The sequence below is a fragment of the Terrapene carolina genome, unplaced genomic scaffold (assembly GCF_002925995.2).
Source record: "Terrapene carolina triunguis isolate 2854851 unplaced genomic scaffold, T_m_triunguis-2.0 Scaffold68, whole genome shotgun sequence".
NCBI classification, from domain to species: Eukaryota; Metazoa; Chordata; order Testudines; family Emydidae; genus Terrapene; species Terrapene triunguis.
This window is the reverse complement of record NW_020664419.1, coordinates 18,966,377-18,986,173: the sequence shown is the minus strand read 5'-3', so window position 1 is coordinate 18,986,173 and position 19,797 is coordinate 18,966,377. Positions and strand designations below refer to the sequence as shown.

Sequence of the window (19,797 nt, the reverse complement as noted above, 5' to 3'; positions counted from 1 at the left end):
TGCACTTGACTTCTGTTTTTGCTGGAGGAGGACAGTGATATCACAATAGTCTGAACACTGAACTGCAGCTTTCTCAGCCATGAACTAAGCGAGGTGTTGACTTAGATAATTTGTGTTGTGATTATTCTAATGGTCACATAGTGGTACCTGCTTAGACTGCCTGAGACTTGGAAAGATGTAGCTCAGGTTTCTGATATTGTCACTATTCTTCTTCAGCAAAATTGGAAGTTCAGGCCTGGATAACCCTAAAGTGGTCAAACGTAAGATGGGCTCAGTTTTTAAAAAAGTCCTACATCACAAAGATGCCATGAAGAGAACACACATTTTGTGTGTAGTTCAACTATAAAACTTAGCTGCGTGATTTCCACCTCTGGGTACATCTACACAGCAAAAAAACTCCCCTGATAGCGAATCTTAGAACCTGGGCCAGCTGACTCGGGCTTGCGCTATGGGGCTAAAACTAGTAGTGTAGACGTTTGGGCTCAGGCTGGAACCTAGGCTCTGAATCCTGGCAAGGAGGAAGGGTCTCAGAGTCCAGGCTCCAGCCCAAGCATATACACTGCTATTTTTAGCCCTGTAGCACAAGCCCCATGATCTCAAGTCAGTTGACCTGGGCTCTGAGCCTTGTTGCAGTGTTTGGGGTTTTTTTTTTTTTTTTTTTCCTGCATAGATGTACCCTTAGTCTCAAGACAACCAAGCTGATGGCCATGATGTGACAAGATGTGCAGCAGCCATTTGGATGATTTGATTTCCTCCAGTCTATTATGATGGTACTTGGGAATGAGGGGGCTCCAGTCTGAGATTATCTCAGAAGGTAAAATGTTTTCATAATGTAACTATTAGCTTATTTTCAGCAACTCTAAAACTGACTGTTTTCTAACTGGAAAATTATTGCTTTTCCTTGGACTCGAGTGCAGTGATTATTAAAAGGGTTGCAGTTAAATTTATGGGAATATAATCATAAATCCTTACTTTCATATGCTCATTCTAACTTTGAACTGAAGTTTCTCATGTTTTGAACCCAAAAATGATAATTTTTGGAAATGTTGAGAAAAATATGTATGACCACTAGAGAGATGAGTGTAAAAAAAGTTGCATTAAAAATTAAGATGTTTATTTCATACACTTTTTTAAACAAACAAACAAACAAAAAACCTCCTCCATTTGAAAATTCTGGGGCTAATTTCTTTCCATTTTCCAAACAGGTTCAGAGTTACATTTAGAAAACAATTCTGTAGATGAAAGTTTAAGCCACATAATCTTGTTGAGCCTTAGTTGGGAGTAAGGCAGTGCATACAATTCCCTTAAACACTACCTTCTACAGACTGACTTCTGTTCTCCCCTCTCTCTCTTTCCACCAGTTTGAGCAGTCATGGAACTAACCTCTCCTCTTCTGTGATAATCAAATCTACTTGTAAATAATTGTAAAAGTGGTTTACATTGTTAGCTTATTATTATTATTTGTATTACCATGGTGCCTTGGAGCCCTAGCCATGGGGTACCTCATTGTGCTAGGTATGGTACAGACAAAGAACAAAAAATCTAAGTAAAACAAGAGGCAAATGATGGATACAGGCAAATGGGGGAATGCAAGTAATCAGATAATATTGGTAAGCATGGTGTAGGCAGTGGTCTCTGCACACCAGCAGCCTAACCACTGTGAAGTTTTATGTAGGCATGGCAGAGGAGAGTTTTGAGGAGGGATCTGAAAGTGGATGAGATAGCTTTATGGATGTTTATGGGGAGCACCTCCAAAGCATGTGGGGCAGCATGGGAGAAAGCATGAAGGTGTTTGAAAATTTAGTAAGTGGGCAGGGAAGGCTGATCAGAGGCAAGCACCAAGGTCTTGATAGAGAATAAGATGATAGGTGGGGTAGGGACTGACTGTGCAGAACCTTGAAAATTAAAGCAGCTTATGTTTGATCAGATAGAGAATGGGAAGTCAGTGAAGGGATTCAAAGAGAGGAGGGTGACATAGTCAAAGTGATGAGCTAGGAAAATGATCTCTGCAATCTGAATGGATATGGGCAAGGCCAGAGAGAAAACTAATCAAAGTGAGATGAGAGCTTGGATGAGAGTTTTAGCTGTGTGGGTGGACAGAAAAGGTCACATCTTAGGCCTGGTCCAAATTAACCCCCCACTTCGAACTAAGGTACGCAAATTCAGCAGGTTCCCCCGTTGATGCCGCGTACTCCTTTCGCCGAGCTGGAGTACCGGCGTCGACGGCGAGCACTTCCGGGATCGATCCGGGATCGATTTATCGCATCTAGACAAGACGCGATAAATCGATCCCAGAAGATCGATTGCTTACGGCCGGACCAGGAAGTAAGTGTAGACCTGCCCTTAGAGATGTTACACAGAAATAATCTGCAAAACTCCAGACAAAGTTTGGATGTGAGGTTCTAGAGCAGGGATTGGCAACCTTTGGCCCGTGGCCCGTCAGGGAAATCCGCTGGCAGGCTGGGACGGTTTGTTTACCTGCAGTGTCCACAGGTTTGACCGATCAAGCTCCCACTGTTCCAGGCCAATGGGGGCTGCGGGAAGCGGTGTGGGCCGAGGCATGGCAGAGTCCCCAGGCAAGGTTGAGCAATTCCCCTGGTGTGGCCTTATGCAGGTGAGTCACTGAATTGTAACTCCTCTGCTGGACAATGACTGGTGAAGTCTGCTGTTCAGCACCCACCCAGGCACTGATTACCTCCCTTGTCATTGTCTCTGGAGAGCTACTATCTTGGCGGTTCCCAAACCCACAGCATATTTTAGTGACAACCATACAACACTGTCTCATAACTTCATATGCATTAATGATATACATATTTAGATAGAACCGTTACTTTCACCAGATCATAAACTTTCCCGATACCTTACATGGCATGCTTTATATGCAAGATCACAATTGTATATAAATGAGGAGTATGGGGGTTACAGGGTATTCCCCCAAGGTATAGAATGTCACAGTGAGGAGAGGAACAGACGAAGTCAGGAGTCAAAATCAGAGAGAAAAGCTGACAGGGAGGAGTTGGGCAGACAGTAGATGACAGCAGTATAGAGGAGAAGAAAGAAGAGTTGGAATTTAGAGTTTAGGCTGAAAGGTCTTGGTTTTATTTTAGTTTTTTACTTTAATTAAATATGTGCTAGATGGATTCATCTAAAAATGGTTTGAGGTATTTCCCGTTCCCTGCAATGTTCTGTGTTTCAAATAAAAACCACTTTTCATGTCTCTGTCTTGGGGAATGGTATCCTTGTAACATCAATTCCCGTAAGGCCTTCACAAAAAGGGTCCCAAAAGGACAATAGCACCCTCTACTTAAGAGGATCAAGTAGCACATGAGAATGGGAGATCTGGAAAGGTGTCTCCAAGCACAAGTAGCATGACGGCTAAGGCTCCCTCAGTGCTTAAGCCTGATATGAAATACCAGGCTGAAAGGGGTCATCCTCTTGTTAAAATGTCTCCTTAGGAAGCACCAGGACCAGGACTCTAAAGTTTTGCAGATGAAAACAAGGAAAGTACCTCTTAAGTGCTAGTGGTTCCAAGAAACTGCATGGTAATAGACCTCTGACAAGAGTCTCACCAAATGTACCTAGTTTCCTAGGATCCCAGAAAGAGCTTCCTCAGATCTGGGATGGTTACATTGGTTATCTGTAGTGAGGTGCCCACATAGTCCATCTTGCCCAAAGCACCAGGAGCCTTCAAAGGCTCTGGTGGAAGAGACATTGGAGGACAAAGAACTGTCATCTGTTGTGCTGAACTTAATCCTGGGGGAATTCTGCACCACAAAATTAAAAATTCTGTGCACAATATTTTAAATTCTGCAAATATTATTTATCATAACACTACATAATCACACCAGTTTCAATTATTTTGGTAGTTTATTTCAAAATACCTGTCACAAGTTTGTCTCTGACAATGCAGACACACACAAATAATTTCCCTGGGAGTAGAGTTAAAGAAACCCCTATGACAACCCAGTTCCTGTTTCTCTGTCCCCTCCCACTCCTGAGCCCAGCTGCAGGGCCCCTGCAAGCCCAGATACCTGCACACTCCCCCTCCTGGAGCCTAGCTGCAGGGCCCCCCAGCCCAAATAACCACAACCCCTCCCCACAGAGCCTAGCCGTGGAGGCCCCCTGGCCAGATACCCACACATACACCCTGCAGAGCGCAGCCACGCACCTCCTTGCCCAGATACCCACACCTCTTCCCCACAAAAGCCCAGCAATAGGCTCCCCCAGAGCCCAGCTGTGCCCCCCCAACCCAGACACCCCCCTACCCCTCAGAGGCCAGGGATCCAGAGGAAGAAACAGCCTGATGCTGGGTTCCAGACTTCTGTGGAGTTTCCTGCACACTGCTGTCTCCTTCCCTCAGGGCATGCAGGTCCAGCAGCCCCCAGCAGCATTGCAGCCAATTTTTGTGGAGGAAAGGAAATTCTGCGTGCACAGCATTACTTTCTGCAAAATTCTGGATTGTGCAGTGGCGCAGAATTCCCCCAGGAATATGAACTCTAACTACAACCTGTTGGAATCCATCAGACTTCATGTAAGATTTTTCTCCTGACCAGTCTTTCCCACCTTGGCACCAGGTGGATAAGACCTCTGGTGGGAATCTGTTGTGAGCCATTCATCTAGATCTGGCTACACCTGCAGATTCGGGTGATGCAGATGAGTCTGAGAACATTTGAGCACTTAATGAATATTATGAGGTTTGCAAGGGTGTTTGTCTACTATGAACTGGAGGAACTTTGTCTTGTCCTTACAACACTATGGAAGTAGCCCTCTCAAGAATTTGGGGCAAACCAGTCCTAAAAGCTGAAAGGAGATATTGTGCATGGTTTCTCCAATGAGCAGAATTTTTGCATAGGCATTTTTTCAATTTGCAGAGATGCAGTAGAATGTGTAAGACAGTTTCTATTAGAAATAAGACATTGCTAGGAATAAAATCATTCTTTCTCCCCTCCAAGGCTCTTGTACTACTTCTGTCTCCAGATTTCAATTTTCAGTAGGGTCAAGACCACTTTTTGCATCAGTTTTTCATGAAAAGACCCCTAGGGGAGAGGAAGGACTGGATTTTGGTATGATCTTGAAGTGTCTGTTCTGTTTGATTTCTAGTACAGAGCAGTTTGACTAAATAACTTGTCATACCTGAAACAATTGGGGACGAATTGTCTCCAAAAAGGAGAAGGAAAAGAAAGTGAAGATTTAAATCGTACAATTGGTTTGGGATCCTCTAGGCAGCAAGTCTGAGAATGCTGGATGTTGCAACATCTGCTGCTGAGGGAGCAGAGGCGAGGGAAGAACAAACTTTACCTTTTTTGATATGGCAAAATTTTTTCCTAGACTGTCTGGGTCTCTGTACATAGACAGATATGAAGATTTCTACTGAAATCACACCTGCTGACTTCTGAAAGAGAATTTTGTGAGGAACTGATTGACTCAACTGGAGATCTGGTGGCCTTTAGTTTCTCCAAGAGCTCATCAGTTTTAAAACTAAAGATCACCTACCGTTGTAAGTTCATCTATTGACTTGATATTTTATAGAAATACCTGAATTCTGGAGCCATGTACATCTATTGAGAGAGTTGAAGACAAAGAACCTGTCAGATCTAGGTTCAAAATCCTAAAGTACCCATACAGAGGAAAAACTTGGTAAGATTTACCCTCTGGAACTGCCAAAGATGATATGTGAGATTTCAAAGATGTTCTTGTGCCTGAACTAGAGTCACTTTAAAGAGTGCTTGTTTCCAGGCCCAGACGCAGCACTCCACCATCTGCAGCTTCTCCATGAATGCCACCAAACAACCTTGAAATGTTTTCTGTTATCCTTCAGCAAATTGCCCTCAAAGAAATTGTCACGTCCCTGGTTGTTGTGGTACTTCCTAGAGTCTGCAGATACAGGAGAATCATGGCATGTATTTGCAACATTCATGAGAATAGTGCAAAGCTCTGGGTGCTCCATACTTCTTTCAGAGTGGCAGAAACTGAAAAGTTCTGCATGTGTTTGTGTGATTTTTTTTTTTAAATAAGCTGAAAATATTATGGGATAGGAATGAGATTATGGGATGGAGACAGTTGCATGCTGGGAAGCTGAACGCTAGCTCCTGGAGATACCTGGGTGAGTCATTACTATCCCATAAACATTGCAAATATAACTCAAAAGGCATTTACTGGACAGCGATACATGGCACACTAGAATACCTACCCATGGTGCACCACCCTTTATATCAACACAAGTGCTCCTGGTAAGCACAATGCTGCTACAAGCAACCAAATATGCCCAAATGATATAAATTTCACTGACTATATGCCAATGTAACTTGCCTTAACCAAAGTTTGTAGTGTAGAAATGCTCTTATATGCTACAGCTGTCATCTGCCCTTTGAAGAGGTAAATGAAAAAGCTCACACCTTAAGGTAGAGTTCTGTCAAGGGGAGTTTGGGGCCTTAGACCTGTTTCCTGTGAGGGTGCAGCAGGCCGTGTGGTTGCAGCTCTTCGGATAGATCAGAAACATGAGTGTGTTGCGTGGTCCTAAGGCAGGGCTGTGCCTAAAGTCACTGGTTCGGATGCCAGAGGCTTAAAACACATGGAACCTAGTGGCTTTATCTTCTCAACTGGACCTGACACTCACGCAAAAAGGGGCTGAAATAAGGTTTCAGAGGCAATCTTAATTCCAGCCCTTCCTAATTTTTGACTGCTTGACTTTGTACCTTTGCCTGTAATTTTCTAAATAGTTAAAGTAAACTGAGAAAACAAATCCCCTCAAGGCATAATAGTGAAAACTACAGGGCTCAGCCTCAGGGACTGAGATCTTTACATCCACCATACAAACCTCTGCTACTAGAGCTAAGTAACTGATAGCAGTAGTAGGAAATCATTCTATAGGTGGATCACATCTAGAAGGGGATGGACATTTTACCAGTGGTGGTCTCAAATGTTTGCTGACAAAGAATGGTGAGATTTGGATCTTGGGTTCCATTCCAGGCACTGGAGCAGTGTGTCTACTAGGCATAAAATATACTACCCATTTCCCCCTAAGCTTGATTTTTTTTTTTTGCCTCTCTCTCCTAACTTGTCCAGTGTCTACCACACCACTGGCCTTTTGTCCCAGTTTTCTAACCTAGTCAGTCTTCTCCACTCTTCAGGATTCTTATCCATCTCCTTGCCCATTCCCAGTTCTCTCTCCCACGCCCTGATCTCTTTCTTCCTTCTCATAGCCTCCAGCTACACACTCCCTTAACCCCTGGACACACACATTCCCATCCCCACTGGCTCCCAGTCAGTCTCCCTCCCTGGGTATCTCCTCTAATTTCAGCATCCTCATCTCCCCTAGCTTGCCTGATGTCTCTCTTTCCCCCAGGCCCACTAGGTGCCTGCTAGGTTACAGACCTAGTCTCCTTAGCTGGACAGGCCCAGTTCCCACCCCCAGGCTCTTTCTACTAATCTACTCCACAATTTCCTAGGTCTGGGTCTTGTCCTCTCTCCACTTGCATCACATAGCTTCCGCTAGGCTGCTTTGGTGTCAGCAGGGAGGTCACTGTCAGCACAGGAGAGATAAGCTCCCAGGTATTATTTTCAGTCGTTAGCCCCAGAGCACCTATTACTTGGAGTTTGACTTCACCCTTGTTGCCCTGGGCTTTGTGGGGATGCTACATGAACACTCTGGTCAGCACTAGGAGCTGTGAGAGGTCTGAGTGGGAACTGAATCTTCTGAGATTTTTAGCTCAAGCCTCTACTAAACATGTGCAAACATTTTTTGCCCAAAGGCTTATAATTTGTCCAAATTTGTGCAGATGGTCACGAAGAATGAAAAAAGGCACATCCCTGACACACAGTGACTCCCTCCCCCATTTCAAATTCCTTGCTCCAAAATCCAGGAGTGCTAGAGTTTTTGAAAGAGAACCTGTCTCAGAAATGGCTGAACCATATTTGCCAAAAATAATTAGCTAAAAAATCATTCTGAGGCAGAAACCCCTTGGAAAATTTCAGCCTGAACTGTTAGTCTGGCATAGTTGTAAATTACAGAAAAACAGCATCTTATGTGAAGTGTCAGGCAATTGTAATAGGCAGGGCTATTAGCCCCATTTTAATTACTTTCAGCTGTTATCAATGCTCAAAAGGAAATTTAGTACATTAGAACTATTGTAAGTAGCTCCCTGGAACTTATAGTACAATATGTAGTGGAAAACTAAATCCTCCTCCCAGAATTTAAACAGGTTGCACTCTTTAGAATGGAAGGTCTAGTAGCTTTGAGGCGGTGAAGCTGTGTGTCACAAAAATACATGAATTCTGTTTTAACAAATTAAGTCATGTTTAGAAACACAGCTGAAGTCAAACATACTTTATTTACATGACGATATTTGTGACAGTTCTAAAAAAAGAACTGAACAAATCCACTTTAATACCAGCCTGTCTTAAATAAAATTTTCAGATTGACATTTGTAGTTGCTGTGTGAAGTTTAAGCTTGTACCAAGATAGGATGATCCAGTAATTTGATACTGGTCAACTTGAAAAAGTTTTGTTACAACTTAGTCTCTTCGTACGTAGAAGATGTTATATCCAAGCTCAATCATCCCCCCCAGGAGTAAGGCCCATAAGGGGATAAAGACATACACTAGTTTCATTTCAGTAAATTGTTGCAGTTTAGCGCAGAGGGCAAGGCAGAAAGCTAATTTAAGCAGCATTGCGACGAGGTACCAGGCCTTTTTCTTTACATTTTGAGAACCATTGCGAGGGTCATAGCCAGACTTACATCGCCCAGCCATTTTTACAATTAGCATAACGAGTAGGATAGTATCAAATATCCAAACTGGAATAAAGATAAGAAACCAGTTCCATGGCGCTTTCTCATCCAATTTTAACACCAACATGATCAGGAAGAGTAATGTGAAAAGCCATGTGAGCAGCACTCTCTGCGCCAGGGACATTCTCATTTAAACAGCTTTGATAGGGAGTCTTTTTCCCCCAACTGTCAGCAACAACCTAAGACAAGGGGGGAAAAAAAACAGTCAAATGGCACATCAAGAACATATGGAATATATCTTGAAGTTTCACATGCAAAAGTTTCACTTTTTGTTCTTGCTTTCAGAACCCACCACAATCCCACCTTACCTAGATAGTAGACCATATTTCTCATTTCCCTTTTGACTCTGTTCTTCCCATGATACAAGTCTTAACACTGAGCATTTTAATTCTGGTCCTCTTCCCAAATGAATTCGCCACTCAAACCTGAATGCTTTTGTAAGCCAATAAGCCAAGCCCCCCAACCTCTCATGTCCCTAACAAAACATATTCTGCAGAGCAAATACAGCAATTTACAGTTAAACTATAGAAGCCTTAATCCTAAATTATCCTTAACTTTGGACTTCTCTGTGCAGCCTGTCATCTTTGTGAATCTCTCTAGATTGTGGTCTCCAAAGCAGAAACTGTATTTGTTGGTTTGTACAAGGCTGAACACATTATCAACACTTTTTCCAGTACTATGACATACACAGAGGTGTTATGTTACTTAGTTGCTGCCAAAGCACAAATAGTGTGCAAATTTCTCTAAAATGGATGCTGCTCTTGTAGATAGCAAAGACACTCATTGAAATGTCCTGCAAACTGCTGCTCAGACGGAATGATCTAAGGGAAACTTAATAAAGGTTAAGGACAATTTTTGTGATAACTTAGCCAATAGGCACCCAACCCTTTGCACAGTTAGTGTTGGCTCGGACATCAGTTGTATTACAGTAGTGCTTAGAGGGCAGTCAGGGATCAATGCCCCACTGAACTGGATATGGTGTGTATGCACAGACTCCAATTACAATCTAAGTTTATTTTGTTCCCTATTCACAGCTCCAGTTGCTCATGATTTTAGCTTGGTGTCACAAGAGCTGGAGTTCTGAGGGCTCCTACATACAGCCCTATATATGACCTGCTTCTACAATATTAGAGAGCAAATTTCAAAGCAGAAAAGACAGACAAGTGATTTCACGAATACCAAACCCCTCCTACCCACATCCTCAGAAATGTATTTTAGATCCATGGTTACACAGATTTTTCTGCTTCCACTATTTCTCTCCCACTCTCTATCAGGTGGTGATTTCAGAAAGTCAAACAGACATTTTTCCAAAGAGGACCTCAGTTGCCTAACAGCACATATTCAGATTGGTACAACTTTCTTCTGATTTAATCTTTCAGAGGCAAGGAGCTTTGCCCAGGAGACAGAAAAAGCTATTCCTATCTACTTGAGTGCAGAGACCCATTGTTTTCTGAATGTACTTCTCCCACATGGTCTGATTCTGAATTCTCATAGAAAGGGATAAACAACACAAGCTGCTGTCAAGGGATAAAACAAGAATGCTGCCTGGCTGGTGTGGGTACTATCAAGGAAATGTGGTCTGGAAATGATAGTTTCATAAACACACATCATCCAAAAAGGCGACTACTTCTTGGATAACCAGATTCAGCAATTGTTGCCACAGACACCACAAGGGGAAGGATTGGAAATAAGGGAACTAGAAAGAGTAGAAACCCAAGAAACAAACTGACCACTTGTGACACAGAGCTAGGAGGCATTCAGCCTGGCTAGAATGATCAAATAGTTATCAGATAACCAGTAAGTCAACTATCGAGGAACTCTCTTTCTGGAGGAATGGAACAGAAAGCTATAGGGGACATAGCTGATGGGCATCCTTGCAGTTTGGTAGCTGTTTGCCTTGTGACAGGTTATTCAATCATCCTGAAAATGCAAACAATTGTCATTAGTGATTCCATATTAAGAAGAGTGGAGAGAGAACTCAGCAAGGGACAGAAGGATAACAGGATGGTGTGTTGTCTCCCTGGAGCAAATATTTGACATGTAATTGCATGATTGGACAGGATTATGAAGTAATTTGGCAAATCTCCACTGCTGATGAAACATTAGAACCAATGACTTGGCATCACATGGAACTATACAGATTACAAGAGACTTAGATTTTGAAAAGGAGCTGAAAAAGATAAAAGACCAAGTGATATTCTCATAGATCCTTCTGGTCCCATGAATAGAAAGTTGAAGGAGATGAATTGCTGGCTGCACTACTAGTGGATGTTTTGTGGAACAGTAGGCCACATTCCAGTGGGAGAGGGAGCACTATGAACGAGATGGCCTGCATCTCACAGGCTGGGGGTAACGGGGGCTAAATTTCTCAGCTGGAGACTAGCAGAAGCAGCCTGGAAAGCATTAACCTAACAAACAAAGGTGAGAGTGGAGGAGGCAAATGTGGTAAGAACTCAAATTCAACATGTTCCGAACACATTGAACAGATGTGGGAAAGTTTGCGAAGAGAAGAAATGGTTTAACAATGCTAGAAGTATGGGTAACAAGCAAGAGGAACTGAAAATTCTCAATGAATAGAAAATTGATATTGACCTTAATGAAACAGGTGGGACAAGTCACAGGTCTGGAATGTCAAGTATCATTAGTTATAACCTGTTTAGGAAGGATAGTGACACCATTACTTGTTTTAGAGTTATGATTAATGCAAAACTATAGGATCTTGACTGCTTATAGATCACTGTGCTAATTACTGGGGAGATCTGTTATAGACCACCAAATCGAAATAGGCTGTTCTTAAACTGTCCTCTAAGTTACTCCTTTTGTACCTGTTTAATGTATGGGGGAAAAAATGGTTGTTATGGAGGACTTCAATTTGAGAGGCATGAAATGGAGGTTTTGTGAAGCTGGTAGTAAAACATTGGAGTTTATAAACTTATAAATGACTATTTTCTAACACAAAAAGATACTGCACCCAACACAAGAACTGTTTTGGACCACATTATGATGGATAAAGATGAGTTAATCACTGGACTGGAAGCTGCCCATTGACCAATGATCTTGACCTGATTATATTCAATATAGACAATGACAGTCCCAACTAATAATTTATATATCTGGTGCTTCAAAGGGGCTAAATTTCCCCCAGTTGAGAAAAATTATTAGAGAAATGTATTGGAAAGAAAAATTAGATGTAAAAAAGTGAATAAAAACCAGCAGTTTAAATATGTTCTTCAAAGAAGGAATACTTAACAAGATATGTATGGCCAAAACACTTACATATACCAAACGGACAACTTCCTTCCCATAAAAATAGTGACCTAATAACAAGGGATTAGATCATCCATCTCTCCTCCTTTCCCCCTCCTCCAAAACATGTTAAACCATGGAAGAGGGGCTTTTGTATGGAAATCTCTACTAGAATTCCTTATAGGTTTCCTCATTGTATCCTGTAAAGGGGGGTTTGGGGTTGATCCTTTACCTAAGTGAGACAAATTTGTCAGATCCCAGGAGATCTTGTAGAAGCCTCTATCCCTGCACCACCACTGGCCCCCAGCACTCAGGCAGGATGGCTCCAATGGAACTGTGCTATGAGGAAATATCCTCTTGCAGAGAATGCGCCACAGAAAAAGGCAACACACTCTGAATGAGGAGTTGAAAACTAAGCATGGAGTCTCCTCTCCACATAGGGATGTAGGGAGCATGATATAGTCCAAGAAATGCAGAAATCTTGTCTGCTCTTTTAGGTTTCTTGAAGTCAAAATTTTGCTCTTGGAGGATGTGTGCGCGCACAGCTCACATTTATTTTAGTGGAAATATTGATGCACGGAACAAGGGAAGAACCTGAACGTAGAGCTCGGCAGGTAAGAAAAGGTTAATGTTTTGGTAATAGTATATTAATGATTTGGACTTTTAAACAGTTTTTTTAAAAACTGTTATACTCACCTTTAAAAGGATAAGGATATCCTAAAACAATGTTCTAGTTCAAGGAACCACCTAATTCATGTAGCACTGAATGTTAAGAATGATTGTCCTGACCAATTTTCTTCAACTAAGAAAACTTTCTTCAATAAGGGCATTTTACCTTATTGAATGGCTTTAGCCACAAATCTATCTTACTAGGCTAAAGCATTTTATTTCTCTGGAGTTAAAAATGAACATTTACATTTTTTAGGGAAAGAAAACTACTGACATTCACTAGCTCCAACTAATTATCCAGATGGAAAGAAATGCCATCTTCTGTTGTGTTTTTGGCATATAGTGTACAGTTGTTATTCTCTGCTCTTGGGGAACAAGTTATTGTCAGTTGCCTCGTTATTTGGGACATTTCATATTCACAGCCTCCTTTTGCTGGCTTGAAGGCACCAACAGCAAGAATCATGGACATCCCTTTTATTTTGGGATATTAGGACTTGTCTGTCCCTGAAAACTGATCTGGAATAAAATAGGGTGTTAATTTAAAGTAGATTAACTGTTTTAGTGGATGCTCTTACTCCCTCATAAATGGCATATTCCAAATTCGTTTAATCCAGAATAACTCCCTAAATCAATAAACCCTTACTCTATGGCTATATGCTGGAGACTGGAGTGTAGACATAGCCTACACCAGTGGTTTTCAAACCATGGGTCGTAACCCAGAATTGGGTCACGGAATGGAAGGGACTGGGTCGCGGCGGCTCTGGACAGCACCGTCGACCAGGCCGTTAAAAGTCCCATCGGCGGTGCTGCCCGGCTAAGGCAGGCTAGTCCCTACCTGTTCCGACACCGCGCTATGCCCCAGAAGCGGCCAGCAGCAGGACCAGCCAATGGGAGCTGGGTGTGTGTGTGCCTACGGGCGAAAGCCATGCAGAGCCGCTTGCACACCTCCGTCTAGGAGCCAGACCTGCTGCTGGCCGCTTCCGGGGTGAGGTGCGGTCCGCAGTACCAGGACAGGCGGGAAGCCTGCCTCTGCACCCTGGCTGTGCTGCTGACCGGGAGCTGCCCGAGGTAAGCCCGTGCCCCAGCCCTGAGCCCCCCCAAACCTGGAGCCGCTTCCTGCACCCAGTCCCCTCATCTCCACCCCCCAGCCCAGACCCCCTCCCACACCACAATCCCCTGCCACAGCCCTGAGCCCCCTCCTGTACCCCAAACTCCTCATCCCCAGCCCCACCCCAGAGCCTGCACCCCCAGCCCTGACCCCCTCCATCTCTGCCCCACCCCAGAGCCCCCTCCCGCACCCTGAATCCCTCATTCCCAGCCCCACCCCACATCCCTCACCCCCACACTCCAACCCTCTGCCCCAGCCCTGAGCCCCTCCCATACCCCAAACCCCTCATTCCCAGCTCCATTGGGTCATGGACATCAACAATTTTCATCAACTGGGTCACCAGAAAAATAGTTTGAAAACCACTGGCCTACACTGATAGGAGTGTTTTCTTCTGTCAAGGTAGGAACAGCACTCCCTGAATGATGTTGGCTACTTTGATGGACAAATACTTCTGCTGATGGATACATCAAGAGTGAGGGTTATGTCAGTGTTTTTTTCCCCCCACACCCCTGTGACACAACTATGCCGCTATAAGTATCACGTGTAGGCCAACCAAGCCTGAGTCTAGAGGAGCATTTCCTGCAGTTAGGCCCGGCCAATTAGGAGGAGCAGGGTTCTGGAATTCATAGCTGACTTCTGATATCATGAACGCCTCAGGGCCCTCCCTGCACTGCTGTGGTCTGTTCCCCACCCAGAGCAATTACTTGGAGCAGGCAGCAGCTGTATTCCTATCCTCTGTGTCAGCAGGGTTCCGCCGCGGCAGAAGGTGCTTGTGAGTCACTAATGTTCCCTGAAGTGCGTGAGTCTCCACCCCTGGCCCACCCTGGGGGGTAGGGGAGAGCTCTAGCCCCTCCGCCCCTGAGTTTCCTAGGGAAGGTCTACTCACTGTAGCCCCAGACAGAGCTCCTAACTGCAACAGCTTGAGTATGATATGTGTAAGTTCTGAAGCTGGAAGCAGCATAGCCTTCGGGGCAGGAAGTTTGTTTATAAACAGAGGCAGGGTGATTAAGATAACAAAAGGCTTATCATTAAAGTAGATTAAGGATCATTAGATGATCCTAAAAGCACTGCCAGGCACTTCAGTTAAAAGATAGGAAACAAAAGGGTAGGACTAAAAGGTGAGACTGGAGAGAGGTAAACAGTGCTGTCCTTCAGGGGTCTGTACTGGGACCAGTCCTATTCAACATATTCATAAATGATCAGGAAAAAGGGATAAGCGGTGAGGTGGTAAAATGTGTAGATAGTACAAAATTACTCAAGATAGTTAAGTCCAAAGCAGACTGCGAAGAGTTATAAAGGGATCTCTCAAAACTGGGTGACTGGGCAACACAATGCCAGAAGAAATTCAATGCTGATAAATGCAAAGTAATGCACTTGGCAAAATACAATCCCAACTATACATATAAAATGATGGGGTCTAAATTAGCTGAACCTGTCAATAAAGAAATCTTGGAGTCATTGTGGCTAGTTCTCTGAAAACACCTGCTCAATGTACAATGGCAATTAAAAAAGTTAACAGAATAATAAGGAATTATTTACTCCCCATAACACAAGAACTAGGAGTCACCAAATGAAATTAGTAGGCAGCAGATTTAAAACAAACAAAAGTATTTCTTCACAGTCAACACGTGGAACTCTTTGCTAGGGGATGTTGTGAAGGCCAAAACTATAATGGTTCCAATAAGAACTAGTTAAGTTCATGGAGAATAGGTCCAGCAATGGCTATTAGCCAGGATGGGCGGGGATCCAACACCATGTTCTGCATGTTCCTCGCTGTTTGCCAGAAGCTGGGAGTGGGTAACAGGGTAACTTGATGATTGCTTGGTGCCTGTTCTGTTCATTCCCCCCGTGGCACCTGGCATTGGCCACTGTTGGAAGACAGGATACTGGGCTAGATGGACCATTGGTCTGACCCAGTATAGCCACTGATGTTCTTATATAGAACCCAGATGTATCTGTTCCTCGCTCTCCTCCCAGAGGTGAGGGGGCCTGACAGGGTCTCTCTCTCTCTCTCTCCACAGAGTTAGTAATAAAGTAAGAAGAATCTACATTAAAATTTCAAACCTAACCAGTGTCCCTTAAGTGACTTGCCACAAGATGTCAGAACATGTGATTAGAGCTGAGTGGGTCTAATATTTATTTAAATTTCTTTTATAAAGGAATTAGAGACACGGCTCCTGTCAAAAAAACCGAGTTTTTTCAAGTTCCTAAGTAGCCCCAGGAAACATGGTAAAAATTGCCCACCCCCGAAATGGCGCCCCTGCCCCGGCCGTTCATCTCCGCCCTGGCCGGACTCGCAGCTCCCCTGGGTCGAAGGGGAGGCTTCGCGCTGCCTGCCAGCTGCGCTGCCCTCTGCGCCTCACTCTCCCCGCTGCTCTGGTTCCTGGCGCAGCGGGACGCCTCAGCCAACCGGCAGCTCCCAAAGGCTCGGGGGCGGGGTCCTCTCCGTGCACCAGCTCCCGCCCTCCCTCCCTCCCTCCCGCGTCCGCAGGGCTGAGTCCAGCCCGCCCCCTCTGCGGCCCGCACGGCCTGTGATGTTCCCGCACTCGGCACGGACAGAGGGTTCAGCCCCCGCAACAGCAGCTAGCCCCGTCCCCCCCGGTTGGGAACCCGTCCCCGGCACCAGGAGACGAGAGGCCCCGCCTCTCCCTGTACCTACCAGGCAGGCCCGGGCCGCCCTGCGCAGCAGCCGCTGGGTGGACCCGCCGCTGCCGCCTCACCCCGCGACCGAGGCCAGAGCCTTCCCTCTCCCTTCGCAGGGTCTCGGCTCATCACGTTACAGCCCCCGGCCCCCACACGCGTTGCGAGGGGCCCAGCCAGCAAGCGGGTCTCAGGTGGAGCGGAGGGGCCCCCTCATTAGGGAAAAGAAGGAGCACGAGAGACGCTTAGACCATCTCTACAGCGCGCCCATTGGCTAGCCCATCACGCGATAAACAGACTCTGCCACACGCCCATTGGGCAGCAGAGGAGCCGATCAAGTTGATGCCGTCTATGTACCACAACTATTAGGTAGGCCAGATGCCCATCAAACTGAGCCCTGCCTTCGCACCATAGCCATTGGGTATAAGAGAAGCTCAATTCACACTCAGCCCGCCCACGTTTTCCCTTCTTCCAATTCAGGGACAGGGACGTCAATCAAACAGGACAGCATCAAGTCAGCGACTCCTATTGTGGTAGAGACTTGCCCATCTAACGTAATCCCGCCTCACCTCTTTTCCCATTGGATAAAGTACCCATCCATCAAATGTAGCGCCCGCCCCTCTTCATGTAGTCTAGTGGGAGGCAGCCCCCTTAAATCTGACGGAAGATGGTAACTGATGTGATGACGAAGCTCCGTATGTCTTTTCTCGGGCTAGGGCGGAGCGTCGTTTGAAGCACGGCCCCTTTTTCCTCCCTTCTATCCTGGCCGCGCATTGTTCCCTCCTCTCTATCCCGGCCGCGCGCTGTTGCTGCCGCCGCGGCTCTGCCTCATTCTCGAGCTCGCGCTTCCCCACAGCTGTTGCCTTTCGTTACCCCCGCACAGCTGCTGTTGTCTGCGGCGCGCGCTCTCCCCGCTGCCGCCTCATCGCGGCGCCGGGTAACCGGTAAGGTTCGAACCCCAACGGTTACCGGGGTCGGGAGCAGAGGAAAAACCTCCTTACACACGGGAGGAGAGGGGGCAGAGGAGCCTACGCACCCCGCGTGGGTGGGGGGAGCCAGGCTGGCTCTGGCTCCTCCGCATACTGGGGAAGGGATAAGGTGATAGTGTGTGGGGAGGGGGGCGTAGGCTCTATGGGGAAGGGGAAGGGAAGAGGATGAGCGGCGGGTGTAGAGCAGCTTCCACACACGAGGAAGGAGTGGGTGAGGAAAGGGGGGACTGAGGGGCTGGCAGCCGGGGGGAGGGAGCGGGACTGAGGGGCTGGCAGCCGGGGGGAGGGAGCGAGGGAGCGGGACTGAGGGGCTGGCAGCCGGGGGGAGGGAGGGGAACAGGGGCTGGCGGCCCGCGGGGAGGGAGGGGGACTGAGGGGCTGGAGCTGTTGTCATTGGACCTCACTGGTCCTTTTTATTGGGCTATAGTTGGTTTAGTCTTCAGGCTAATAGACGTACTCTTACACTTTTCAAGCCCTGAACTAATGGTTCCTTATTATACATGGGTGCTATGTGAAAAGCCTAATTTTGGGGCTGCTGTGAATAACCCTCATTTTCTTGGGAGAGGATGAATTTGGTTCAGTAGGTGGAGCAGCTGATGGGAATCACATTGACTCTTTTTCTTGCCTTTAAGGCCCTGTATCACGCAATCCCTGCTTTCATCTCTGACCTCCTCTCCTTTTGTATTCTCTCCTTCATACATTGCATCCCTTCCACTCATTTGCTTGTTTTTTTTTTTTGCATCCCCACTTCTGCATCTTCCTCACCCCAACACTGACAGCCCCTCTATTCCAAGCTGCCCTTATGCTTGGATCTTCCTCTCAGAAACTGTTTGTTTGCCAGGCCACCTCCTTCCCAAATTAGAAGTTCTCTGTAAAACGCCTTCTGACCTTTCTTCTGTGAGGGGAAATAGCTAACAGCTAAAACGAGCAAAATAATAACTGTCAAGTTGTGTACCTGCCTTACTTTTGTTGTTCCTCTTCCCCCTTTGTCTATGACCCTCACTGACTACATTTTGTACATTTTAGTCTGTATGCTCTTTAGACTAAAGACTCTCTTTTCACTTGTTTTATCAGGTGCCTAGTATACTTTTGGGTGCTTGAAAAATAATGGGGAGTTGAGAATTCTGGTTTTTATTCCAAGCTCTGCCAGCATCTTGCTATGTGACCTTGAGTAAGTCGCTTAATCTCTCTGATCGTTAGATACCCATCTGTAATATGATTTACCTCCGAAGAGCATTGTGAGGTTTAATTAATGTTTGTAAAGTCTTCTGAGATCCTTTTGATTAAAAACTGGTTGAAGATAATGTTAAGTATTAGTGTTATTATTTTGACATGGCATAGCTTTTTTGGGTCTCCACTCTCCTAAGAGTGATACAACTACATGGTTTGGAATGTGTCCTCAGTAATCTCCCTAATTCACTACTTTATGTTGATTCAAGAAACCAGATGGCTGCATCTTTTGTTTCAACTAGGGTATCTCCTACTGATATAATCTGTTAATCCCAGTATGTGAAAGGCCACCATTTTTAGCTACATTTAGTGCAATTACTAAATGGCAGGTCATATTCTCATTATGTATTACAATTCATTAATGCTCTTTATTTGCTGTTTTTGGTTTCCAGTATATGTATGTCTCTCTTTGTGAGGAGCTGTATGCATTTGACTTTTTCTGCGGCTTTGGTGGGCTCTAGTGATCTGCCTTGTTTTGCTGCTTAATTTGTAGCTCCCTGGAAAGGATTATCCTTTTCTCAACACTTTATTTTTGTTTCTGTAAAGTGTTCCGGGAACCGATGTGTGTAAGATATAAAACATTTATTTTAGTTTTAAGTTTTGGTTTATTTTTATAGCTCCTATACAGTCTTTGCAAACTATTTTCAGTGCTAAAAGGGAAAACAAAGGATACTGTTTGGAAATGATACATTTTAAGATCCTGATTCATATTTGAAATGGAATTTCCATGTAATTAGGGTTTCTGTTGCAGTGTGGTTTTGGTACCAACGTATTTATTACTCTAAATATAAACGTTACTACTAATAAAATGTGAGTTTGAGTCATCTGAGCGACAACTTTGCATTCATGAAAGACTTACTCAATGTGGGTTTGTAGGAAAAATGAATTATACCGTACATAACTTTTAAAAAAGTTATTCCAGTAATGTAACATTATAAGCTATTTCTACTTTAGAAAAAGGCCCAGTGCTAGAATAGTTGAAGTGTTTCAATAAGTTCACAAATGCATGGGGAAACAAGGAAATACTGTAAAAAGCAACAGAGGGTCCTGTGGCACCTTTAAGACTAACAGAAGTATTGGGGGCATAAGCTTTCGTGGGTAAGAACCTCACTTCTTCAGATGCAAG

General features: G+C 44.8%; 2 protein-coding genes across 8 annotated transcripts in view; one reads left to right on the top strand and one right to left on the bottom strand.

The window, feature by feature from the left end:
* Positions 1–8,311: 8,311 nt before the first annotated feature.
* Positions 8,312–16,720, bottom strand: TMEM60 (transmembrane protein 60). The gene is made up of 2 exons (XM_024196973.2): positions 16,472–16,720; positions 8,312–8,968 (listed from the first exon to the last, which is right to left on the bottom strand). The coding sequence occupies exon 2, from the start codon at positions 8,917–8,919 to the stop codon at positions 8,515–8,517; it is 405 nt and encodes a 134-aa protein (XP_024052741.1). The 5' UTR covers positions 8,920–8,968; positions 16,472–16,720; the 3' UTR covers positions 8,312–8,514.
* Positions 16,721–17,263: 543 nt separating this feature from the next.
* Positions 17,264–19,797, top strand: part of PHTF2 (putative homeodomain transcription factor 2) — a 162,345-nt gene continuing 159,811 nt past the window's right edge. For 6 of the 7 annotated variants that reach the window (XM_024196976.3, XM_029910810.1, XM_029910809.1 and 3 more), the window contains exon 1: positions 17,264–17,396. The gene's annotated coding sequence lies outside the window, so the exon portion shown is untranslated. Of the gene's footprint in view, positions 17,402–19,797 lie in introns of all 7 variants that reach the window. The other variant, XM_026648668.2, reaches the window with a different exon arrangement.